Source organism: Staurois parvus, unplaced genomic scaffold (assembly GCF_062004578.1).
Source record: "Staurois parvus isolate SC_StPar_1 unplaced genomic scaffold, SC_StPar_1.0 ptg000583l, whole genome shotgun sequence".
In the NCBI taxonomy this organism is placed as follows: Eukaryota; Metazoa; Chordata; class Amphibia; order Anura; family Ranidae; genus Staurois; species Staurois parvus.
The window spans coordinates 404695-432543 of NW_028318379.1; the positions used below are offsets into that span (position 1 = coordinate 404695).

Consider the following 27849-nt stretch of genomic DNA (forward strand, 5'->3'; position numbering starts at 1 on the left):
ATGCATGGCTGCATCCCTTCTGGCAACTATTTCCTATACAGTGAGGACTTTGACCTCATTCAAGATGGCAGGTGAGCCACTTGCAACTAATATGCCAGGTGAGCCACTTGACACTAATATGGTCATGGCATGGGGGGACGACTGAAAAACCTTTAAAAATGTCATTATGTTGTCCAGGCAGTTGCCCTTAGGCCGTCTTGCTTGTTTGCTACCAGTCCTCCCATTCCCCTGCCTCCACTGCTCCTGCTGCATTGCCTCTTGCTTTTTGAATGGTTTCCTATTAAAGCCTCCTCTCTGCCAGTCTCTTCAGTGCAGAGTTTCATAACTATCAGAATTGTTCTAGCACAATGTTGGCAGGTAGAACCTGCCATGGGCACCATGTGACACTTGGGCACCATAGACAGACCAAGCACCCGGTTCCACAGTCTCCCAGAGGGAGCTCCTTACTAATGGTTCAGCTGTCATAGTTTCTATCCATGTTTGTGGCTTGATAAGAATCAGGCATAAGTCAGTTGTGACTTAGTTTTTGAACTTTTTACTAAAACTCTATAGCAGTTAGATTAAACAGTTCAACAAAGATTGAATGGCAGATATAAATGTAAATGGTAACACAGGCGGGCCTCAGAGAGTAGGCAACCTTCTCTGCACATAATAGTGTAGTCCTTCATAATTTCTTTGAGGTGTGGAAAGCTGTTACTCTGCTATCCCTACCACTCCCAGGGGCAATGCCACCGCTCCTGCTGGGGACTATCTAGGTCATGTGCTTTCCTGTAAGTAGGCCTCAAAGGTTTCCATGGGGGCCACACAACTAGAGGCTGTACCGCTGCCTTACTCTGCACCTACACACTCTTCCTTGAATTCCAGTCCACTAACTTTATACAGTGAAGGAAATAAGTATTTGATCCCCTGCTGATTTTGAATGTTTGCTCACTCACAAAGAAATGATCTGTCTAAAAATCGAATGGTAGGTGTATTTTAACACTGAGAGACAGAATAGCAACAAGAAATGCATGGCTAACAAATTATACACTGATTTGCATGTTCATGAGGGGAATACGTAATTGGTCCCCTATCATTCAGCAGGATTTCTGGCTACCGGGTGTCTTTCATACAGGTAATAAGCAGAGATTAGAAGCAGTCTCTTAAAAGGAGTGCTGCTAATCTCATTTTGTTACAGACACATGTCCACAGGAGCAATCAATCAGATTCCAAACTCTCCACCATGGCAAAAGACCAAAGAGCTGTCCAAGGATGTCAGGGACAAGATTGTAGACTTACATAAGACTGGACTGGGCTACCAAACTATCGCCAAGCAGCTTGGTGAGAAGGTGTTAACACTTGGTGACATCACTTGCAAATGGAAGAAACACAAATCAACTGTCAGTCTCCCTAGGTCTGGTGCACCATGCAAGATCTCACCTCGTGGAGTGTCAATGATCATGAGAACAGTGAGTCCCAGAACTACACGTGAAGATCTTGTCAAACATCTACAGGCAGCTGGGACCACGGTCATCAAGAAAACAATTGGTGACACACTATGCCAACAAGGATTGAAATCCTGCAGTGCCCGCAAGGTCCCTCTGCTCAAGAAAGCACATGCCCAGGCCCTTCTGAAGTTTGCCACTGAACATTTGAATGATGCAATGGAGGACTGGTTGAAAGTGTTGTGGTCAGATGAGACCAAAATCAAGCTCTTTGGCATCAACTCGCCGTGTTTGGAGGAGGAGGAGTGCTGCCTATGACCCCAAGAACACCATCCCAACTGTCAAACATATTAGTGGAAACATTCTGCTTTGGGGGTGTTTTTCTGCTAAGTGGACAGGACAGCTTTTTTTTTTTTTTTTTTTAAGTCCGCAAACGTGCAACTATATCGAAAAAAACCCGTAAGTGTCCGCAAAAAAGTGCAAGTGCAAAACACCACACGAAAAACGTGCACTTAGGGGTGTGCTGTGTCCTACCCCGAAAGGGGCTTGGACCGCTGTCCCTGATCCCCCGGGGCACGAAGCTCCTGACGGGGACTAGGTTCCCACTTGGTCCTCCTGACCAAAAGGCCGGGTGGACCACCGTTCCCTATGCCAAGCCGAAGCCGGACATTCAGTACTAGGCAAGGGGACTCTCCCGAAGAAGAGTCCTCTAGGGATCAGGGGAGGAAGGAACCGTATGGCCACACATCCTCCCCCTAGACTTCAGGGTAGGCCCGAGGACCCACACCCTCCATCCGTGAAAAACACACACATAAGGCAAAGAAAAAGTGACAAACGTGGGAGTGCATAATAAATAAAGTAAAAGATAAAGTAAGAAAATAATAAAAATGGTACCGTGCCGAAATGTGCACAGACCAGGCCCTGAGGCCTGTAGCAAAAATTGCCCTGAACTTAGCCAAAAGGCCTGGTCCTTAGGGCGCTGTGCAAAAAAGAGTGTAAAAACAGTGACCATGTGTCATTTTCACACCGTGGGGTCCCACACCCAAGTGTTACTAGTGACACCCCTGAGCGCGTCTCCTCAGGGGGCACTGAGTTTGCGGACTTTTTGCCTCCTCAGCCCCAGGCCAGACCAAGGTAGCATGTTCAGATCAGGAGGTACTGGGTCTTTCCGGTCTCCCCAGAGGAATTACTCCCAAGGCCCCAGAACGAATCATGGCGCTCCCTGGTTTCTGTCCCTCCGGTACTAGCCTTCCGGACCCCCATCATACCAGTGAGGGTACTATACAACAACCATCCCCGTAAACTAGAATGGTCGGGAGCACCCCCACTGGACACTGATAAGAACAGATACTACACTTGATCTTAGCCAAAAGGCCGAGAAGCGATGGACAGGACAGGACAGCTGCACCACATCAAAGGGACGATGGACGGGGCAATGTACCGTCAAATCTTGGGTGAGAATCTTTTTCCCACAGCCAGGGCATTGAAAGTGGGTCATGGATGGATGTTCCAGCATGACAATGACCCAAAACACATAGCCAAGGCAACAAAGGAGTGGCTCAAGAAGAAGCACATTAAGGTCCTGGAGTGGCCTAGCCAGTCTCCAGACCTTAATCAGATTGAAAATCTGTGGAGGGAGCTGACATTCGAGTTGCCAAACGTCAGCCACCAAACCTTAATGACTTGGAGAGGATCTGCCAAGAGGAGTGGGCCAAAATCCCTCCTGAGATGTGTGCAAACCTGGTGGCCAACTACAGGAAACATCTGACCTCTGTGATAACCAACAAGGGATTTGCCACCAAGTACTAAGTCATGTTTTGTGAAGGGGATCAAATACTTATTTCCCTCATGAACATGCAAATCAGTGCATAATTTGTTAAACATGCATTTCTTTTGAATTTTTTGTTGCTATTCTGTCTCTCAGTGTTACAATACACCTACCATTCGATTTTTAGACTGATCATTTCTTTGTGAGTGGGCAAACATTACAAATCAGCAGGGGGTCAAATACTTATTTCCTTCACTGTATATCACCTGGTGGCCAGCAAAGGGATCATGCTACACCTTCCTATAAGTATCATAATGGACACTGCATTCTCTGACAGGTTAGGGTAAGAAAAAAAAAAAAAGACGGTGAGGTTGTTTCATAGTTGAAAACAATGTTATGATATTTCTGCCCCTCTCAGCTTTAACCAGAGACCAACCCTACCAAACTGCCATAAAAAAGTCACTCATGCTCTTATTACTGTAGTCATGAGCCAATCTTTGCACTCCCCCTCTTGATGCTTGTTGATAAGATTGGCTCAACATGTTAACCTCCTAATGGAAGGTCTTTCAAAGACTTACTGAGGAAATAGCTCAAGCAGTAGGACATAAGAGTTATTGCTGTGCAGGTTAAGATCCATTTTTTTTTATCAGTGACAAAAACACTGAAGCAATGTTAGGGGCGCAAATGTCAACAGGGAACATGTCATTAACTCTTTAGGAGAATGATCAATGTCATTGCTCAAATATGGTCAGTGGCTATATTTGAGCATGGATGTTATCACTATCCTCACCCCTTTGCTTACATGGCTGGAAGATCTTGACCATGTAAGTCAATGGGGCTGGTTATATCAGCTGTTGCTAGGTACGCGGCATGTGCCAGCATCCACCCATTATAGCACCCATTGAAGGCCAGAGGCAGCTTCTATACAGTTGCAAGAAAAAGTATGTGAACCCCTTGGTATTACGTGGAGTTTTGCATGAATTGGGCATAAAATGTGCTCTGAACGTCATCTAAGTCACAACAATAGAAGAACACAGTCTGCTGAACATAATACTACACAAACATTAGATGTTGCCATGGTTTAATTGCACATAACATGTAAACATTCACAGTGCAAGGAGGAAAAAGTATGTGAACCTTTGGACTTAATAACTGGTTGACCCTCCTTTGGCAGCAATAACCTCGACCAAACGTTTCCTGTAGTTGCAGATCAGACCTGCACAACGATCTGGAGTCATTTTGGACCACTCCTCTTCACAAAACTGTTTCAGTGTAGCAATATTCTTGGGATGTCCGGTGTGAATCGCTCTCTTAAGGTCATGCCACAGCATTTCAATCGGGTTGAGGCCAGGACTCTGACTGGGCCACTCCAGAAGGCGTATTCTGTGCTGTTGCAGCCATTGTTTTGTTGAATTACTTGTATGCTTTGGGTCATTGTCCTGTTGCATCACCCATCCTCTGCGGAGCTTCAGTTGGCGGACAGATGGTCGTACGTTTTCCTGCAAAATGTCTTGATAAACTCTGGAATTCATTTTCCATCAATGACAACAATCCGTCCAGGCCCTGAGGCAGCAAAGCAGCCCCAAACCATGATGCTCCCTCCGCCATGTTTCACAGTGGGGATGAGGTTTTGATGTTGGTGTGCTGTGCCTTTTTTACTCCACACATAGTGTTGTGTGTTTTTCCCAAACAACTCAATCTTGGTTTCATCTGTCCACAGTATATTTTGCCAGTAGTGCTGTGGAACATCCAGGTGCTCTTTTGCAAACTTCAAACGTGCTGCAATCTTCTTTTTGGACAGCAATGGCTTCCTCCGTGGTGTCCTCCCATGTACTCCATTCTTGTTTTATGTTTTCCTTATTGTAGATGTGTCAACAAAAATGTTAGCATGTGCCAGAGATTTCTGTAGGTCTTTAGCTGACACTCTGGGATTCTTTTTTACCTCATGCAGCATTCTGTGCTGTGCTCTTGCAGTCATTTTTACAGGACGACCACGCCTAGGGAGAGTAGCAACAGTGCTAAACTTTCTCCATTTGTAGACAGTCTGTCTTACCGTGGACACATGAACATCAAGGCTTTTGGAGATACTTTTGTAACCCTTTCCAGCTTCATGCAAGTCAACAATTCTTGATCGTAGGTCTTCTGAGAGCTTTTTTCTGCGAGGCATGGTTCACATCAGACAGTGCTTCTTGAAACCAGTAAACCCAAAACAGGTGTGTGTTTTTTAAGGGCAGGACAGCTGTCAGCAACACATCCAATATCATCACACTGATTGGAGTCAAGGTTGGCTCACTCCTGGCTCCAATTAGCTCTGGGAGAAGTCATTAAGCTAGAGCCTCACATAATTTTTCCTCCCTGCACTGTGAAGGTTTACATGTTATGTGCAATTAAACCATGGCAACATCTAATGTTTGTGTAGTATTATGTTCAGCAGACTGTGTTCTTCTATTGTTGTGATTTAGAGGACGTTCAGAGCACATTTTATGCCCAATTCATGCAAAACTCCACGTAATCCCAAGGGGTTCACATACTTTTTCTTGCAACTGTATATGATGTTTAGCTCTTGCTGAACAGGGGACCTTATAAGCAAAAATGTGAGGTCTGTCTGAACACCTGAACAGCCAAAGTGTGGTTCGAACCTTGGCTCAGACTGAACCGCTGACTCATCCCTATTGAAAAACATTTGTCATCAAACAAATATGTGGGATGCTGCCTGCTTCCAGAAAAGGTAGCTGCCTGGATGTTTCTTCCATTAAAACTTTCCTGGTTATTCATCCAGGACAGTTTTGTAGATCATGCATTTTGTCTTTACTTTCTGCATATTTGTTGAGTGATATCCAGGCAATTTGCAATTTTAGATGATTAATGAAAGTTTATGTATATATTTTATTAAAACAAAATACACAAACCATAGCGCTAGCCTGTATACTGAGTAGGGATCTAGAACCCAGTGAACTGGGAATAAACCATGAAGAGCTTGGGAGCAATGTATGCCTTGTCTCAGGGATGAGGACACATGGAGAGGAGTGGTGGAGGTGCTTGCAACTTGGATCAACTGTACACCGGATGCAGCATCTGCACAGCCATTTTTGGAAACCAAGCTCAAAATAGGAAAGACAAAACAGCAGAGCGATGTCAGTATAAAGTCCACTTTATTGAAGATAACACAGCATTCACTTACACGTCAAATTAGGAACATCCAGCCTGGTAAGGAAACATCACACCAGCTCATGGGATGTCTTAGCAGGACCAGTGAGGAAAGAAACCAGAATCCATTTACTGCCCGATGGTGCAATTACTAAATTGCCAGCTGCCTGTCATCCCATGGCCCCATCTTTTCTTCGAAAAAGAATTTTGAAAGAGGCATTGAAAAAATTTCATAAGTCAAGGAAAGAGGATTCTGGGAAATCTAAAAATAAAATGGTGTTGCTGTGATAAGGAAGGGATATTTCAGTTTCATTTAGCGTCAAAGGAAAATAACTTTACAACCTAGAGTTTACCTTTAATTCCTGCATTGACTGTGGCCTTGAGGAATCAGATAGGACTTCCCTTGAGCATACTTTAATACTTCCTCCTGCAACATCTAATTTGCAGAACACAGAGCTTACTCAGCTCTATGAATACACCACAACCAAAAGTTGGCCACATCATCAAATGCATGCATCCTCTGTAGGTCTTCTCAAAATTACAACCTACTGTAGTGGTAATTATTATGATTTTGCATAATAACATGGTCAGACCTATTATTTTGTTGAAACTCATCATTAAGTCATTTCAAGTGCACACACAAACTGTCACTGGAACATCGATTATATAAATAGACTATCAAGGATTTATTTAATGGCACTGTAAATGCAGGTACAGTGCACTGCAACGCAGATCGCAGAAATATTACGCTTAACCATTTTAAATGACATGTTTTCATAGGAGGTATGAAGAGGAAGGTATTACCTGGCATGTTTTCAAGCATACAGTATTAAACCATAGCAGCATTTTATTATTTAAACATTTTGGTGGAAGTACATCATGCATTTTTTTTTGAATGATTCCACTCTGTAAAAGGTAACAAATGATTGCTTGGTTGTGCAAGTGATGGTAAAGCATTCCTAAACTGTCCATCTTATCTCTCTCCATATCCCATCCCTTCTGCATGTTTCATCTTGTTCATACATGTACATCTAATCTGTCCATATTATATCTTTTCCTAGTTACGATACCCTCAGTGGGACTGATTTACTAAAGGCAAGTATGCTGTTCACATTTCCTTAGCTTAGTGAATGAGGTGAAGCTCTGCTGACTTCCATCTTTCAATCATGTGCAAGCAAAAATATTTTTTTTTCATTTACTATACTGTTATTGGGTATTTTATAGTGAATTTTATACGTTATGGTGAATTGTATATCTGTTATAATGAATTTTCGCCCCATTTCCTAAGCTAAGAGAAAATTCCCTGAAAGTAAAAATGTCCTTGCAAAGCTAACTGTCTATTTGCCTTTAGAAAATCAAATCTTATATCTATCTACCCTTATATCCAAGCACCTCTACCACATATAATCTGTCTATTTTATCTCTCATCCTACTTCCCATCTTGTTTTACAAGATGATCTTGTCTCTCAATATTATATTATATTTCATCCTACATAGTATATCCTCTGTGAAATTGATTTATTAAAGGTAAGTAGGTTTTTCACTTTGCAAGGAACTGAACTAGCAGAAAATTCCTTGCAAAGTGAACAACTTACTTGCCTTTTAATTCTGCTAGTTCAGTGAATGAGATGACGATCTGCTGACTTCTATCATACAGTCATATGCAGGGATTTTTTTTTAATTTTCTATACTGGTATTGGGTATTTTTTGCAAAGTGAGTTTTCACTACATTTACTAAGTTAAGAGAACCTTTCATTGCAAAGTGAACAGCCTATTTGCCTTTAGTAAATGAATCATATCTATGCACACCTACCACATCCAATCTGTCCTTCTACTTTCCATCCTCTTTAGTATGTTCATCCTGTTTATACAAAGTTATATTTACTATTTACCATATCCTCTGTGGAATTGGTTTATTAAAGGCAAGTAAGCTTTTCGCTTTGTTAGGAATTTTCTCTTAGCTTAGTGAATGAAGTCCTCCATCATTCAATCATATGCAATGAGAAAAAAAAAAAAAATCGGTATTTTTTAAATGTTCTATTATATTAGGCATCCTTTGCAAGGCTTATTTGCCTTTATGAAATCAACCCCTGTATCTCAATGCATCATTACCACACCTAATCTGTCAATTTTATATCTTTTCTTATCTCCCATTCCCTCTGTAATTTTTCTTCTCTTCTATACATCTACCCCTGTCACATTATTATTATCAATACACATCTACCACATTCTATGAATGCATTTTAAATATTTACAATATACTATCAAGGGGCTATTGTATCGCAGCAATTGATTTGCATTTTTTTTCCTGTTTTTTTTTCCCTAAAAATGGCTAAGACTTGCATACATGTTTCATCTTTTTTAACTTATCTAGTAAACACAAATTATCTAGTAATACAACATTATAATAAAGTTTATAACATAAAACTCTAGCATCAGAGCTATATTATATCTAGAAGTCACAGTGAACTGAGCATATATAAATGATGATGTCTGAGCATTAGTTCACACCTATGCACTTTTTTAGTGTGTCTTGCAGAAACGCACTACAGTCCATTTAATATGGTTTCCTATAAATATAGTTCACAACTGTCAATTTGTTGTTTTTTTTTAAAAGGTTGGGGACTTTTTTCCACAAGCAGATTGAGTTTTGCATGTGACAGTCTTCAATGCATGTTGTGATTTTGATGCATTTTGCTTTTTTTTGGCGAATAGGAAAGTATGATAGTTCTGTTCATGAATTGCATCTTTGATGTGACTTTACACTCTCTGGCACTGTATGAAAGTATTTTAGTAACTTTTATGTGTCCAAAAGTTGCAATTTTATTTTGGCTAATAGGAAAGTATGACAGTTTTGTTCCTGTAGTGGGACTTTGATGCTACTTGGGTGTCAGAGAGTGTAAAGTAGCACTGCATGAACAGAACGGTCATACTTTCCTATTAACCCCCCAAAAAAACAGTATCAACTGCACACAGTCTGCATTATGTGCAAACATCTGTGGACTACCTTCTAATCATTTAAGGCTTGTTTTCACCATAAGGCAAAATAATGCACTCAAGATATGAGTGGGCTTTAATTGCAAGCTGTAGAAAAATAAATAAAAATTAGAAACCATCAATATCTAGAACTGCATACCCACAACTAATCCAGAGGAAGGCAAGGGCAATCAGATATTTCCTGGAAAAAGCCTCTGTGCGTATAACTTTTAAATGTTACTAGCCTGTGCATTTAGGAATGTATTAAAAACAATATATATATATATATATATATATATATATATATATATATATATATATATATATATATATATATATATATATATATATATATAGGAATTCTAAACAACCATTTGAACAGACAATAGCTATTTCCTCAGGGAGTCCTATTCCACATTTTCACTGGTCTTACTGTGAAGAAGCTTTTCTATATGCAGAAGGTAAATTTTTTTCCTCCAGATGCAAAAGTGATTCCTTAATAACATAAAAAATCCTCCTGCGCTCTTATGGTAAGTGGTGAATAAAAAAACTAACTAAAAAGCAGCCAGCATCTGTCCCATACCAAACAAGGGCAATATGAATAGAATGTAAAGTTGATGCAGCGCTAAAAGACTAAAGCCTAAATACAGTAAATAGCCAGATAGTAAATATGAGTAATAACATGACCCAAAACCACCTAGGGATAAACAGAAAAACAATGGCCCTTAATAGACTAGTAACAGTGGTTAAGTGCAGGATAAGGTGTCCATAGTTCATACAGGAGTGTAAGTGAATCACAGCACACTTCAAAGAACGTGACCCCGGGCAGTCTTGCTGCAATGGCCTCTCACCTCCACTCTACGACCCTACAGGGCCATAAAGCGTAATGTAGATCACCACGGAATCATCCAATTCAGGGACTCTTTAGATAGATTGGCATCACATAAACAGGGACCGAATTCCTCCAGGCCAGTAGGTGAATAGAATAGACTCTCCTCCGATGTCACAACCGCTCATATGCTCCTCCTCTCGGCACCAGGTAGGTAGTTCAGGTTCCCCATATTCAGGATGGCTCCAGGTCCTTGTCAGTGAAGACTTTACCTCATTGTCATCTGCAGTGTCGGGGTCAATCACCTGATCGCCGAGGGCCCCACTGACATGTAAGGTCTCCTCAGCTCTTGCCTCCTCCGTCTCCACTGTCCGGTTTCTGCTTTGCTTGGCTGCGTGGAATGTAGATTGAAAAAACTTTATTATACCTCGTAGTCCCGAAGCAGCCTAGACTGGTGGGCGGGGTCGGGAAAGTGCTCAGGAATTTGGGACAGTGGAGACGGAGGAGGCAAGAGCTGAGGAGACCTTACATGTCAGTGGGGCCCTCGGCGATCAGGTGATTGACCCCGACACTGCAGATGACAATGAGGTAAAGTCTTCACTGACAAGAACCTGGAGCCATCCTGAATATGGGGAACCTGAACTACCTACCTGGTGCCGAGAGGAGGAGCATATGAGCGGTTGTGACATCGGAGGAGAGTCTATTCTATTCACCTACTGGCCTGGAGGAATTCGGTCCCTGTTTATGTGATGCCAATCTATCTAAAGAGTCCCTGAATTGGATGATTCCGTGGTGATCTACATTACGCTTTATGGCCCTGTAGGGTCGTAGAGTGGAGGTGAGAGGCCATTGCAGCAAGACTGCCCGGGGTCACGTTCTTTGAAGTGTGCTGTGATTCACTTACACTCCTGTATGAACTATGGACACCTTATCCTGCACTTAACCACTGTTACTAGTCTATTAAGGGCCATTGTTTTTCTGTTTATCCCTAGGTGGTTTTGGGTCATGTTATTACTCATATTTACTATCTGGCTATTTACTGTATTTAGGCTTTAGTCTTTTAGCGCTGCATCAACTTTACATTCTAAAAGTGATTCCTTGTCCTTTGCAAAGACCTTAAATGATATCTTTAGTCTTCAAAAATAATTCATACACATCCACTACTTAATGGCCTCATAAATTATTTCTCAAGAATTTGTTTCTTACTGTGTTTTTCTGTCTCTTTGTAATGTCCTTCATGAGCTCCTGAACCTCACCTTTTCCTACTAACGTTTGTTTGAAACAAGCAGTGCATGTTAGTTGCAGTATGCATTGCTCCATGCATACTACACATCTCACAGTCCATATTCCATCTCAGGATTTAGCAAGAAAGGGTGAATATGTTCCTATATACAGGTGGGATCAAGAAGAATAAACATAGGCACCCGAAGAGGCATAGAATTGGTTAGAACTTGAGTGAGAGTTTAGCGTCATTTTAAAGTTGTGGCATTAGCTTGCTCCATCAATTTCATGGAAAGGAGAAGAAGAAAGCTTATTAGTTCAAATAGGAATATAGTTCTAAAGAAAACTTTTTTTTTTAAATTTCTTTTTCAAAACATTGTGACAGAGTGATGTCTGCAGAATACTCAGGAAGTGACATGAGGAAATATGCCCTTTGAAAGCCTGGAGGTGGTCATTGGATTTTGGGGGCCTGTATGTGGCTAGGCTGCCAAAAAGTCTCTCACATGTTGTATCTCCATACTCAGGAGAAGTAGCAAAATGTGGTTTGGGGTGTTATTCCACAAATACCCATGGCATATGTGATCAATATATTATTTAGTGGACAACTTTGTGTCATGTTTCAAAAAATTGTGGCAAAACAATAAAATCCTCCATGGACTAATAAAAAAAAAAGAAACATAGTTATAATATAACATATGTATGAATAATATAATTTAATATAACATTTAAATATTATTTATAATTATAATATCATAGGTATATAGGAAAATAGTTCAAATATTCTAATGAATTACAGGAAGTTGGGAAGTATGATTATGAGTATTTATGGTGATCATTTACCTTTATCTCTACCATAGCAGTACATGTTAACAGACTTTCTAAGGCTCTTTATTTACCCATTATTGTATATTTATTCACTGACTGAGTGAAAACATGACAAAATGAGCTACTACATCACGTGAACCTACTATCATAAAATACACAATAAGGAATCAAATAAAAATGTCCAACTCTGTAAGAGTAGAAATGCAACTGGTGAAAAATCCTACCTGCCACCATATTTTCTGTATGTGTATATATGAATATACTGTATTCCTATTTTGACAGGATGAAGATGAGATTGTACATGGCCTGTGTTTACTGCATGTACACCTTTGTTTTCCTATTAGAAAGTTGTGATACATCATCACCCAGTGGGTGCAGTCTGGCTCACGAAGACATTACTGGTTACTCATCAGATGGGGACCTCATACTTGGTGGGCTCTTTGCTATCCATTTAGATGTAATATATCCAAAAGTAACATTCCAAGAAAAGCCACCGCCTATTCAATGCACTACGTAAGTTTTAAATTAGAAATCTTTACATGTGAAAAGGAGAGGACAACACAGGTGCCATTGGAGCAGGGATCACTGCAATTACAAATGTAACTTTCCTATAGAGTACACTTAGCAACTTGGTAGCTATTTCTCTTTTAAAGTGGTTGTAAACGCATGCTGTATATCCAGTAAAGTGACTAGCCTCCGGTGATACACAGAGTTGAAACAAATCCCCTTATATAAGTTGTACCTGTTTATCTAAAGCAGTCTTTCCCCTACATCCATTCAAAGTGCAGAATTTACACAGAATCTCTCAGCTCTGAAATGCAGGGGGTGAGGAGCTGATGTTTTATCAGTGAGGAGAGCTCTGAGAGTTGATTGGATGGAAGGGGCACCCCCCCCCTCCGCACAGGAACAGAGCCGAGGCTGTCAATCTGCTGGAACTCCTTCGCCTGTCAACATTTTTCTCTTGGTGTCAGGAAAACTCGTCTGACTCATGTTTATTGCAGAGGAATGGGGCAATGGACAGAAATAACACTTAGTGCTCTGAATTGAGACAAATATACACTATAAAGGGATATGCTTTGTTCATATTTCATGTCTAAGGTTTACAACCACTTTAAGATAAACATTGCAACCATAGCGAGAAAGAGGAGTTGGACTACTGAAAATTAGAGCATAGTTTGGGTCAAGGAGGGATGGAAATAGGATACAGACAAAAATGGGATACAGACAATTGGATAGTGATTGTTGAGGTAAATAGTCTTTTTGGACTAAGTTTAGATGTGTGGCTAAATTGTTGCTCCTCTGAAAAGTGATCCACATATGAAGTCGGAAGACTGTGAGGGGATGATGCCACCTAGGGATTACTACCTTATTACCACACAAAAGTAAAGGGGAAAAAAGCTTGAAAAAGGATAACTAATGCAACGACCTTATCCAATGATTGCTGAGCAACAGCATATAAAATCTTTGTTTTTGGGTTTAGTTGCGCTTTAAGAAGAGCTCTATCTTAGGAACAAGCAGTCACTACTATTTCAAAATTTTTGTTTCTTATAGCTCTAAAATGTTTTGAAATATATCTAATACCAACTATTGTGAGATCTGTATAATTAGTTTTCTTCTGAAAGGTAGCTTGTATTTTATTTGTATTAGGCCTTTAAATAGTAACTGCTTTACCTGAACATATTACATCAAACTTGTCACTGCAGACTGCATTTTTAAGACCAAAAAAGCAACCTGATAGATCTGCATTACTGGTGTCATATGATATCTCAGGATCACCACTGTTTTTCTGACCTCCAGAACAGATGAATTGGTTTTCAATGCATTCTTATGGGAAACCGTGTTTTGGTTCACAAATTTTTTGCAATTTGAAAAGTCCCACAAAACGAATTAAATTCATAAACCGAGGTACGCCTGTATGTAAATAGTACTAAGCAAATAGCTTATAGAACTCAAAAACAATCCATAACTCTTGTTCAATGACACAAAACAATATAATGATGGTTCCACACTGGAGGTTTTGGAGGTTTTCTGCCTGCTCCAGGGGGGCCAAAGAGGAGGCTTTCACAGTCAGCAAAAATGGCTGAATCCCAAGCTCTGTTCACCCGGCTCATTCAGGTGTGTCCAGCTAATTCTGTTACTGCCAAGTTCTGGTTGTTTCCTCATCTTTTTTTTTTAACTCACACACAAACCAGTTAACCCCGGCAAACATGGTTTGGAGGTTTTTCATACCTAGTACTTCAAAACTCTGAAATTCTGGGTCCCCAATAAGGATTTAGCAATCCAAAGAGTATTAAAATTCAACCCTCTCCTCTCTAGTCATACTACCCCAGAACCCATCACGCTGCATAGATGAGAACCCCTGAGTACTCAACATATCAACTCGTGCCTCTTAAAGGGACCACAACCCAAATAGTAGGGGAATCTACTTGGCATCCTGTACACTGGATATAAATGTTTTCAGAAAATATTTTTAGAACAGGGATCTACAAAGCTTACTGTCCTTCAGACTTCAAGGAGTCCAGAATGACTGACCCTAGTGAGACAGCCTCAGTAGGAGTAAACAATGCTTCTGACTTAGTAGTCAGTGGGAGTAAAAACAAAATATTAATTGTGCCCCATCATTAGTGTCAGTGGAAGGGATAGTTCCCTGTCAATGGAGGGAATCATGCCCTATAATTGGTATTAGTGGGAGGAATAGTATTCCATCATTTAGATCAGAGAGAAGAATAATGTTCCATGCTTGGGTGTCATTGGAAGGCATTATGCCCAATTGTTGGTGTCAGTGGAAGGAATAGTGCTTCATCATTGAATTCAGTGGGAGGAATAGTGCCTCATAACAGTAGAAGGAATAGAGCCCCAAGGGCCTGATAAATGTAAGCAAGGGCTGCAGTTTGGAGAACACTGTTTTACAGCATAGCCAGATCTGTTCAGATCTGGGAGGACATAGGGCATTATTGTTGGTAAGCAGTTTTTAGTCTTCAGTCTATTATTGTCTCTGCTAAAATGGATCCAAATTGCAGAGTATAGAAGGGACAATTACTAAGTCTTGATTTTGTTGCATTTATCATGGTTGGCAATGGCAAGACACCAAACGTTTACATCTGAGTGACCAACTAACACATTTGGCTTATAATATTTTAACATTTTCAATGGTTATATTTATAGAACCTGTTATGTCTTTAAAACTAAGAAATTTAATATCTCTTATTTCTTTGTTTTAGATTTCATATACGGTATTATCGTTATCTTTTAGCTATGGTGTACGCTATTTGGGAAATAAACAATTCACCAAATATTCTGCCAAATATTACACTAGGTTTTGACATGTATGATTCCTGCTATGACCATGTTCGATCACTAATGGAAACAACAAAGATTTTATCAGGGAAAAAAACAGCTGCACTAAATTTTAACTGTCACACTAAGGGTGTTCCATGTGCTCTAGTAGGTGATATGACTTCTAAGGCCTCCATACCAATAGCCAGGATCCTTGGCCTGTATAGATTTCCTCAGGTGAGTCCATACATGAAAACAATGAGAAACCAGATTTGGGGCACAATTGTATCATTTTTATGATTCTAATTTTGGGCACACTTACCAGCTTAGCCTACAAAAAAAAAAAAAATTGACCCTAACAGTTCACATTAAAACAGAGGGTTTAGCTGCACACATTTGCAAATATAAGTGAAAATTGCATGCCCCACCAAGGCTCCTGTGCATACTGTGGTTCTAACTCTATATTCGAGAGTCTCCAAATTGGAACATACTGTATATAGCAGTGGATACATTAATGGTAGGTTTGCCTGGAGGGAGGCCATTTCTTCTTAAAGGCACGGGGACACATTGAACGCCCAGCAAGAGCACAATGACAACTGAAGGTATTGAATGTGTCCCAAATCCAGCAAACAAGCTGCACAGATAAGTGTCAACTTAGACCCTGTCTAAGTATCTGTTAATTATCAGTGCAATAGCAACATTGCTCTTTAAAGCATTGCAATGTTTCAGATCTGACCCTCAAGTCACAGCATAAGTCAGCTATTACACAAGAACTTTTGAAGCTTTATTTGTATTTTATTGTATATGCATTCATATTTTAACTTCTTCCTTCCTAATTAGATAAGCTATTCTGCAGCACACCCAAGCCTGAGTGACAAGGTACAGTTCCCATCTTTTCTAAGAACAATTCCCAATGATGATTATGAAATTGTTGAAATAGCTAATTTGGTGAAATACTTTAACTGGACATGGGTTGGAATCATAACTACAGACAATGAATTAGGTAGATCAGGCTCTCAACTCCTCTCCAGGAAAATAGAAGGTAATGGAGGCTGCATTGCATTCCTAGAAATTTTACCCATTTACAGCTCTATGGAATCAGTGAACCGTATCATTGCTGTTATCAAGAAGTCAAAAGCCACAGTAATTGTTGTATACTCGACCATGGAGAACCTTATTACTTTAATGGAGGAAGCTTCCTTTCAAAATGTTACAGATAAAGTGTGGTTTGGCTGCGGAAGTTGGTCAATAACTTCAGACTTTCCTCACCCGGACATCTTAACAACTTTAAATGGCAGTCTAGGTATGGCACCACCAAGTGGAAACATTCCAGGTTTTAAAGAATTTCTTTACAGTATACACCCAGCCAAATATCCAGATGATATCTTTATGAAAACATTCTGGGAGAAAGCTTTTGCTTGTGCTTGGCCTCCGTACTATCCTTATAATAATACATTTTCAAACACATCTGCAGATGGAAGGAATTGGTGCACAGGGGAAGAGAGATTAGACAGCATTGATCCCAATATATATGGCGTTTCCAACTTTAGATACACTTACAAAATTCATAATGCAGTGTTTGCCATTGCTCATGCTCTACATGAAATGCAATCCTGTGTACCAGGGCAAGGACCCTTTTTGAATGGATCCTGTGCAAGTATTTTCTCATATAAACCCTGGCAGGTATGGTATTAACTTGTTTAAAATGAACAGGGAATTGAATATGTTAGTCTTGTTCTAGTACCTTAAATGTGATGGTGACATGCTAAACTGAACTCAGTTTTTTAGTAAAGTAAGACCATTTAGTCAAAGAGAAAACATTCTCAATCTAGTCACGTGTCTCTAAAAGTATTTATGTTGCCTAGCTTTTTTTTTTTTTTTTTTTTACCATAGGTTCATATTAATTCACCCAAAAGCATTGCTAAACACCAAACAGTAGTCATGAAAGTATGCCTCTAGAGCTCCTTAATTTTGGGAGTATGGCGAAAGCTGTCAAATCCCTCCTATCGCCCAAGTTGATAGCATCGAGTGTCCCATTACCAGGTCTGTGCAGTGCATGTGAAGGGTTTTATGGAGTTTCTGCTGTAACTTTCTCACATTTGGCATTTCTATAGGAACTACCAGGGGCGGACTGACCATTTGGAAACTCGGGCACTGCCTGAGGGCCCGGGGTCAGTAGGGGGCCCCATGAGATGCCCCTGGTGCCTTTTTCATAGGCTTTTTTGAGTTTGGGCAAGGACACAGGGGCCCCATGATCCCCTATTGCCCGGGGGCCCCATGAGTTGTCAGTCCGCCCCTGGGAACTACTATGGTGGCTAGCAGCACTGATACTGGCAACTTTTATGTAGGTCCATCTGAAAAACACACAAAAATCTAGCAATTGGAAATAAATAATATATACAACCTTTACACCTTTCCAGATCATGTGAAGGTGTTGCAAATAAGACAAGTTAGAACTTTCACTGGCTGCTAGCTATAGGATGCCGGCTTTCCAGCATGTCCCTCGGAGAAAAGCTGGTCATTAAACCTAGGTATCTTTGAAACCTAATGAATGGAGGTGGTGAACCCTTCATTCATCTGCCTACCCTTCATTCATAGAGCACTTTTCATTGATGGTGTCACAAAGGGGATGTCACATGTGGTTGCGATCGTGGAACCTCCATGTCATCCGACAGTGTGCTCAGAGAGTATACCCATGCAGACCACAGCTGACCTGGTCCAGGGAAGAACAGAGATGAACACCTGGGAAAGCATGTACAACAGAACTCTCTAGTAAGAGACACTTACAACACTGGGGTACCAGGCTCACAGAGGGACAGGGGTAAAGATGTATTGTGGGATGCTGAGCTTACATGAAAATGGGGGGAAAAAATATGTATGAGGACTGATGAAGTCCACAGGTGTCCCAGGAAATGCAGGTACAGAGGATAAAGTTGGTGTACACAAAGAGTCTAGGACAAGGATTTCTATTGGAGCTGAACGAGAAGAACACAGCCTACCCACACATACAATGAAGAGCAGGACCCTAGGAAGGATTGAGGCTCAGAGTCTAAAGCCTAGTACACATTGCAAGGTTTTTTTTTACCTCAACCAGTGGGTTGAACGAAAAAAGGCTGATAGATCACCATATCAACACAAGCAATGCGCTATTGTATTCTGACGGGGACTACCCCAGCAGAATACACTGATCTGCACTTGAAGCCACTGGCTGCAAGCACTGATCAAATGCTGGATTTCCAGCATGTCCATTTTACAAAAGCTGGTCATTAGACTGGCTTCTTTAGGACAGACAGTTGAACACACTGACTGAAAGTCATCTGGTTCCTGCTGAACTGATCTTTGGCCAGTGTGCACCCAGCTTAACTACTTCAATACCAAGAACTTTCACCCCTTCCCGCCCAGGCCAATTTTCAGCATTCAGAATTGTCACACTTTGAATGACAATTACGCAATCATTCAACACTGTACACGTGTGAAATTGTTTATAATTTTTTTCACATAAATACAGCTTTCTTTAGTTGGTATTTAATAATCATTAGTTTTTATTTTTTTGCAAAAAAACCCACACAATTCTCTTCGTTTGTTATTTCTTGTTAATTTTGCAGATAAATGATCGTTTTTCATACATTTAGGCCAAAATGTATTCTGCTACATTTCTTTGGTGAAAATAACCTAAATCAGTGTTTATTATTTAGTCTGTAGGAAGGTTATAAAGTCCACAAACTGTGATATATACTGTATATCTGAAAACTGACCAGTCCTTATGTACTAAAGGCTGATCTTACTTTTTGAGAGTACAAATTTCCCCTAAATGACCCCTTTTTAGAATGTAGGCAGTCCAAGGTATTTAGTAAGGTATTTCGTTTTTTGAAAGCTTTACATTTTTGGCACAAGTTTTTGGAAAAATAGAAGCTGTGAAAAAAACTATTTTTTAATAATTTTTTTTTCGTACTGTCCCCAGTGTAGTAGTTTCATCATATAACTGGTGTGGTGGTGATCAGTGCAACTGACTGATGATTTAATACGTTTTAAATTTTTTTTTATATTTATTTTTTTATTACATTTTTTTTCTTTTTTTACGGTTTTTTGTTTTTTTTAGCTTTTTTTATCATAGCAACACTGTACTACTCTGGGTAGGTGATCATATTTTTTTTTGCACATTGATTGCTTATTACTGAATTTCACTGTTATAAACAACAATATTTACTAAATAAAATTGCTTCATTCAGTGTTTACTATTGTGATTAACTGTGACTGGCCACAGCTAATCACATGGTACTGATGGGCTCTGATTGGGCCATGTAATCACTGTGACCAATCACAGCAAGCATCATAAATGTACACAATGAATGGCATGAATGAAAACCATCCATCATGTACAATTGTCATGTGATCTGCTGTGATTGGTCACAACAATCATATGGTACTGGCGGCAGGTGGACACAGTAGGTGACAAATCGCAGTGAGGACCATTCTGGGAGGACATCTTGGGGTTTATTTACTAAAGCTGGAGAGTGCAAAATCAGACTCACTTTTGCATAGAAACCAATCAGCTTCCAGGTTTCATTGCCAAAGCTTCATTGAACAAGCTGAGGTTAGAAGCTGATTGGTTTCTATGCAGAAGGGAGTCTGATTTTGGACTCTCCAGCTTTAGTAAATAAACCCCCATATGACGTCCACCCAGAATAAGAGAGCTGCTCCTCGGCCATCATTTGACTATAGGCTGGGCAGGAACTGGTTAATGAACTGCCTGGTATTCTCTAGAGCTCCTGAAGATGGAGATGAGTTGCACTGCAGATAATTCCCAGGTTGTAGTTCTCTGAGCTACCCAAGCAAGCAGCTCCTGAGAACTAGAAGCTGATTTGCAAGGGACTCTTGTTAGCCTTAGAGAGGTCAGTAGATAGCACTGCCAAAACTGGAAGGAGTGTCCAAAAAACACATAGGGGAACTGGGAACAGGAAATAGTACACAGAGACATACAGAAATACTAGGAGTGAACAGCAATGCAAAGAAACAAACAAGAATCCCTAGCAGCAGATAGAAGTGCATGGGGACACAAAGCAGGACTAGGCATACACAGAGATAATGAAGCAATTTGCAGGCACAGGCAATGCTAGCAAAGAGCAGGCAGAAGCTCACGGGGATCACATAGGAGCAAAAAGTCTGAAAGCTGGCAAATGTATACAAAGGAAACATATTTACAAGGACACAGGAATGGTCATAGAAGACAACAGGTGCAAGGATACAAGTTGCAAGAAGGATCAGACTACAGGATCACTAGAAATCCCTGGGTCAGTAGGAGTCTCTTAGAAGTCAGGGACACTAGGAAACATTAGAGGTACACTAAGAATCTTCTCAGGAAGCCAGGGACACAATGGAGCACTGGTGGTATGCTAAGAATCTTCTCCACTAGAAAACACTGGGGGACACTAGAAGTCTTCTCTGTAAGGAAACACTAAGGGTACACAAGGTATTTTCTCCACTAGGGAACACTGGTGGACACTAAAAATCTTCTTGGAAATATAAAGTCACTTGGGGACCTAGCTCTAGGAACACTAGCTGCTGTTCAGATAATGCCTGAGAGAATGAGCCCATCTTAAGTAGAAAGGGAGATGGTCTAGCTGGGCTAGGAGCATAACTAATTGAATCAACAACAGGTGGAAAACCAGTCTTGACATGTCCATGTCACTGCCTGCACGATGCTTTGAGTGTTGTTGGTCCTCTTAGGATCCTGAAGATTACTGAAGTCATCAGAAGGGAGTGGAGGGGTTCCGTGACCTCAGGGGCCATCACAACTCTTGATCAGTGGTCCCCCACACCCAGAAATGGCAGTGCTGAGGGACCTGGGGGGGGGTTTAGGTGAGTATGTCTCGCTTCAAAAGGCAAGGAAAGTACACATTCAGGATGGGTTATGGAGGAAGGGAAGGGAGATCATATTTAGCCTTGAGTTTGGCTATAATGAAGGCTGAGGATTTGACAAGTTTGGATTTATGTTATCATGCTTATTTAGGATGTTAGGGTTTGACAGTAGATCTATTGTAGCTTCTACTTTAACTTATTGAAAATAATAAAATAATATGTTAATGTTTAATTTCTTACAGCTGCTTCATTATGTTAAAAAAGTAAATTTCAAAAATACTGCAGGAGAACAAATATTTTTTGATAAGAATGGGGATATTCCCATTTCTGTGGATATTCTCAATTGGCAGCTTTATCCCAATGGTAGCAATCAGTATGTCTATGTTGGCAGATTTGATGAACGTGCTCCAGAAGGCAGTAAACTGCAACTTGACGAAAATAAGATTATGTGGAATGGTCATAAACATGTAAGCATTTCTGCTTTTTTTTGCATATACTGTACATAGTTTAATACAAACTTTGGCACATACAAATGTAAGTGGGCTTTCTAGGAAATGCAAAATGTACGTGTGAGATAGTTCTTCAAATGGATGTACTGTACATCAGAGCAGTTAAGTCAATGAAGCACTTTTGCGTCACAAAGCAAAGTATAAATCAAGTTTGTATGGCTAACTTTCCACATCCAGGGTGGAGCATATACACATAAGGATACACAAATGAAATATACAAAATAAAATATAAAAATTGTTAAAAGCATAAAACATAATGCTTACCTCATAACAGAACCCAACACAACATACACAGTACAGAATATATACATATTGTACATATCTCAACTTTTTGAGCTGAGAAACAAGGGACACAAGTATAAATAAATAATAAAATCATTGGTTAAGCCAACAAATATTGCATCTGCTATTTTTAAAAATAGTATAAAGTAGAAGTATCTTTGGAAAAAACATAATTAAAAAGTTGGATAAAAGGATTAGTGTAGTGGAAAGAGAGAGAGGATTTAGTTCCGAACATGGAACAGTTGGAGCTATAATATATAAATCATATAAATTATAATTTAGCTAGCCACTGCTTAATAAGCAGGCGCCTGAGCACAGGTTAATCCCTTACGTGCAGGAAAAATACCTTTTAAGGCTTCGTTCACACCTATGCAGTTTGCTTTTTGTCCATTTTGCAGTTCGTTTTGCATTTTTCTACAGGTGTTTTTGCAGCGTTTTTACCTCGTTTTGATCAGCTTTTTTTTTTTTTTTACTAACCTCCCTAGCGGTATTCCCAAGTGTAGCCCGGGGTAAAATGTCAGTGCCAAAAGCGGTAACCCCGAGCTACACTCGGGCTTACCATGCGGCGCTGCATAGGGAGTCCCTGCAGAGCTTACCTTGTCCTTCGCTCCCGCGATGTGTCCCCTTACAGCGTCCCCGGCCATCTCCTCCGGCTGATGCCGGCATCCGGCTTCTGTGTTCCGGTCCCTGTGATGTCGGGACGTACGGGCGTCGGCGGTGGCGGGAAATTTGAAAATTTTAAAAAATTTCATTTTTTTCAAAACAAATTTTTCATAGTAAAACATTGCTGTTTCAACCCATTTCACATACATATTGTCCCTAGTGCTTTGTCCTGTGCCCTGCCTTCATTTTGTCTGTTCTTTCTGCCTGGAAACTGAGAAATGTCCATGGTGTCCAAAAAGTGTCCCTTTAGGTCAAAAGCGGGTTTAGATCAGCTAGAGAACAGCGATAGTAAATCAGAACCACTTGCAGAATTGAGTGATGATTCGTGGGGAAATTCGTTATCAGACACTGAAAACGATTTTGCGACTTTGCTCAGCAATGTACGAACTTGGCGCTCTATTTCAAATTGCAGTGTTTTTGGTTTGATTATATTATTGAATTAAATGTATTATTATATTATTTTTTATGATTATTTATGAAATTATAATTTATGATTTCGTGTTTCAAATTTTAATCATATCTGGGATGTTTAATAGACTCTTGTTCAGACAGATTTCAGTGAGTTATTCCTAAAAATTACAGCCTACAATAAAAAAAACTACATATTTCCATGCAAAATAATGGTACCACTTTCAGCACCAAAAATCTGAAATAATCATACCGCTAGGGAGGTTAAAGTGTAATTTGTTTTTGTTGGGCAGAATAAAAATGCACACTGTGGCAAAAATGCACTACCATGCATTTCAGCACATTCTCAATTGAACTCTATTGTAGCAAAAACGCTGCTTTTTGCTTTTATAAAAGTCCCTAACCCTTTCCAAAAACGCAGCAGCTCAAATAAAGCATAGATGTGAACATGTTCCATAGGAAACCATGTTAAATGGACTGTAGTGCATTTCTGCAAAAAGAAAAAGGCACTAAAAAAAACATTAATGTGAACAGAGCCTAAATGTTAGAGCTTACTGTGTGCTGTCAGATGGAAGGAAGGACGTTTTGTTACCCAGTATAGAAAATGGGAGAACATGGAAAAAAGAAAGAAGGAAAGTCCAAACAGTCTTGAGTATTAAACTAAAAAAAAATAAGTAAATGTGACACCTGTCACAGCAGCTGTAATATTTAACTATACTAGTTTACGAAAATTTTCATCTGATTTACTGATGGATCAAAACAGCAATTCTCTTGTTAGAGTAGGGCATACATTTAATGTTAAAAGGCTTACTTAATAAAGGTTTAACCCCCAAATAAGCATTTATTTCAACCATGTTTTTTTTTTATATTTCATTGGGCTGACAATAACTGTTACATTTTTATTATATTAAAGATCTTTATATTTGAATGTTAGCCTTGAGAACTGAGCCTTCTGACATTTACAAAAAAGATATACCTTTAGGATCACCTGAATATAATTTTTAATCTCCTTATGGAAATGTTATATATCAGTATCATAACTTTATCCTATAAACTCTGAATTGCACTTTCTTGCCAATTATTAAAATGTATTATGTTATCTAACTCATTCCCATTCCCATTCTTCTGCTTCTAGCCCCCTCTTTCTGTCTGCAGTTATCCATGTCCAAAAGGATATAGAAGAGCCAATCGTCAAGGACAAAAAATCTGTTGTTTTGACTGTGTTTCATGCTCTGATGGAGAAATACTCAATCTTAATGGTACTATACAAATCCAACTCCTTGTATCTGATAATGACGATGGTTATTTTTTTTTTTTTATAGAAGTTACAGTATATACATATAATATACACTGGTGGCAAAAGTGTGGACACTCTTGGAAAATGTTCATGTTTTGCAAATTTGCAGGCTTTTAGGAAATGTTATTTTACACCAAATTTAAATGTTTATATGTTAAATTAAAATACAATGTAATGCTGAATTCAATACAAAAAACAGAATTCATATATAGTATCTCACAGAAGTGAGTACACCCCTCACATTTTTGTAAATATTTTATATGTTTTCATGTGACAACACTGAAGAAATTACACTTTGCTACAATGTAAACTAGTGAGTATACAGCTTGTATAACATTGTACATTTGCTGTCCCCTCAAAATAACTCAACACACAGCCATTAATGTCTAAACCGCTGGCAACAAAAGTGAGTACACCCCTAAGTGAAAATGTCCAAATTGGGCCCAATTAGTCATTTTCCCTCCCCAGTGTCATGTGCCTTGTCAGTGTTACAAGGTCTCAGGTATGCAGGAGGAGCAGGTGTGTTACATTTGGTGTTATTGCTCTAACTCTCTCATACTGGTCACTGGAAGTTCAACATGGCACCTCAAGGCAAAGAACTCTCTGAGGATCTGTAAAAAAGAGTTGTTGCTCTACATAAAGGTGGCCTAGGCTATAAGGAGATTGCCAAGACCCTGAAACTGAGCTGCAGCTTGGTGGTCAAGACCATACAGTGATTTAACAGGACAGGTTTCACTCAGAACAGGCCTCACCATTGTCAACCAAAGAAGTTGAGTTCACGTCATATCCAGAGGTTGTCTTTGTGAAATAGACGTATGAGTGCTTCCAGCATTGCTGCGGAGGCTGAAGGGGTGGGGGGTCAGCCTGTCAGTACTCAGACCATACGCCCCGCATTGCAACAAATTGGTCTGCATGGCTGCAGTCCCAGGAGGAAGCCTCTTCTAAAGATGATGCACAAGAAAGCCCGCACACAGTTTGCTGAAGATAAGCAGACTAAGGACATGGATTACTGAAACCATGTCCTGTGGTCTGATGACACCAAGATGAACTGATTTGGTTTAGATGATGTCAAGCATGTGTGGCGGCAACCAGGTGAGGAATACAAAGACAAGTGTGTCTTGCCTACAGTCAAGCATGGTGGTGGGAGTGTCATGGTCTGGGGCTGCGTGAGTGCTGCCGGCACTAGGGAGCTACAGTTCATTGAGGGAACCATGAATACCAACATGTACTGTGACATACTGAAGCAGAGAATGATCCCTTCCCTTTGGAGACTGGGCCACAGGGCAATATTCCAACATGATAACAACCGCAAGCACACCTCCAAGACGACCACTGCCTGAGGGTAAAGGTGATAAACTGACCAAGCATGTCTCCATACCTTAACCCTATTGAGCATCTGTGAGGCATCCTCAATTGAAAGGTGGAAAAGCGCAAGGTCTCTAACATCCACCAGCTCCGTGGTGTCATCATGGAGGAGTGGAAGAGGACTCCAGTGGCAACCTGTGAAACTCTGGTGAACTCCATGATCAAGATGGTTAAGGCAGTGCTGGAAAATAATGGTGGCCACACAAAATATTGACACTTTGGGCCCAATTTGTACATTTTCATTTAGGGGTGTACTCACTTTTGTTGCCAGCAGTTTAGACATTAATGTCTGTGTGTTGAGTTATTTTGAGGGGACAGCAAATTTACCCTGTTATACAAGCTGTACACTCACTACTTTACATTGTAGCAAAGTGTCATCTCTTCAGTGTTGTCACATGAAAAAATATAATAAAACATTTACATAAATGTGAGGGGTGGACTCACTTCTGTGAGATACTGTATATGTAGTACAAAAAATGTTATATTTAACTTAAAAGAAAAAGTGAAGATCAGGCCTTTTCTGATACATTTTGTTTACATGTAAAAATCAGCTTTTTTTGCTAGAAAATCACCTAGAACGCCCAAACATTATATACAAATATATATTTTTAGCAGAGGCCATAGATAATAAAATGGTGGGTTTTTCGATTTTTTTTATATCACACGTGTATTTGCGCAGCTGTTTTTTTCACACAAAGTTTTGGGAAAAAATATACTTTAATGAGTTTAAATGCACACGAACACAATATAATACCAATTTTTTTGTAACAAATAAAAAGTAAACGGGTTTGACCTTACTTGCCACCTGTAAAAGCAATCCAGTGGCTAATTAGCTGCTCAGATGGCTTTTACATAAAAGCCAATTGCATCCTGTGAAAAACAATACTGGGTTCAACTTCTAAAAATGTCCACAATGTTTGCCACCACTCAATGTATTATATGTATTTTTAGTTATCTTGAATTGCACCTCCTGATCAGTATACTATATGTTAAAATATCAACTCTTTTCTTATGTTTATTTCATAGATACTACTGAATGTCTCAAGTGTCCAGAAGATCAATGGCCAAATACATTAAAAGAGGAATGTGTTCCAAAACCCATCCAGTTTCTGGCGTACGATGACATACTGGGCTCTTCTCTGGCCTGTATCTCAATTATATGTTGTCTTCTCACATTTTCTGTACTTTGCCTGTTCCTCGTTAAACACAAAACACCCATTGTTAAGGCCAACAATCGGGAGCTCAGTTATCTTCTTCTTATTGCCCTTATGTTTTGTTTCTTATGCTCATTAGTATTTATTGGGCGCCCCAGCATGGTGACCTGCATGCTACGCCAAATAGTCTTTGGCATTATTTTCTCAATTTGTCTTTCCATAATATTAGCAAAGACTATCACTGTTATCATGGTGTTCAGAGCAACAAATCCAGCAGACACTATAATAAGAAAGCTTGTGAGACTGAGGTTTCCAATATACATCATTCCTTTCTGTTCTTTGATCCAGATTCTCATTTGCTTAGTATGGCTAACTAGTTCTGCTCCCTTTGAGGAATTCAATATGACAGCAGAGATTGGAACAATTGTTATTGAATGCAACGAAGGATCCAAAGTATTATTTTCATGCGTTTTGGGATATATGGGACTCTTAGCTTTCATTAGCCTCATTGTTGCATTTCTGGCCAGGAATCTCCCTGACACCTTTAATGAAACCAAGTTCATCACGTTTAGTATGCTAGTGTTTGCCAGTGTTTGGATTACGTTTATCCCTGCTTATCTAAGCACCAAAGGAAAATACATGGTGGCAGTGGAAATATTTGCTATCATCTCTTCATCTGCAGGGATGCTCGTCTGTATCTTCTTTCCTAAATGCTACATTATTTTATTGCAACCAGAAATGAATGATAAAAAATATATAACAGGGAGTAGAAAAATATGAATTCTCTTGAGGTTCCGAGGCTCAAGAGTAAGCAAAGTGACCCGAATTTAAAAAGTGAAGATTTAC

General features: G+C 39.8%; 1 protein-coding gene and 1 pseudogene across 1 annotated transcript; one reads left to right on the plus strand and one right to left on the minus strand.

Annotated features, from left to right (window-relative positions):
• LOC149450078 (extracellular calcium-sensing receptor-like) lies at positions 1 to 27849 on the plus strand. The gene is made up of 7 exons (XM_089692375.1): positions 1 to 71; positions 12473 to 12703; positions 15412 to 15703; positions 16307 to 17149; positions 21568 to 21792; positions 24323 to 24446; positions 26876 to 27849. Exons 1-7 carry the CDS (start codon positions 1 to 3, stop codon positions 27781 to 27783), a joined length of 2694 nt encoding a protein of 897 aa, XP_089548501.1. The 3' UTR covers positions 27784 to 27849.
• LOC149450079 (U2 spliceosomal RNA) lies at positions 2696 to 2810 on the minus strand (annotated as a pseudogene).

Bases quoted from the DNA above. Each gene is read 5' to 3' on its own strand.
- LOC149450078 (XM_089692375.1), top strand. From the start codon at position 1: ATGCATGGCTGCATCCCTTCTGGCAACTATTTCCTATACAGTGAGGAC. The intron at 12,704-15,411 runs GTAAGTTTTAAA...TCTTTGTTTTAG, and splicing joins CCGCCTATTCAATGCACTAC to ATTTCATATACGGTATTATC. The intron at 17,150-21,567 runs GTATGGTATTAA...AATTTCTTACAG, and splicing joins TCTCATATAAACCCTGGCAG to CTGCTTCATTATGTTAAAAA.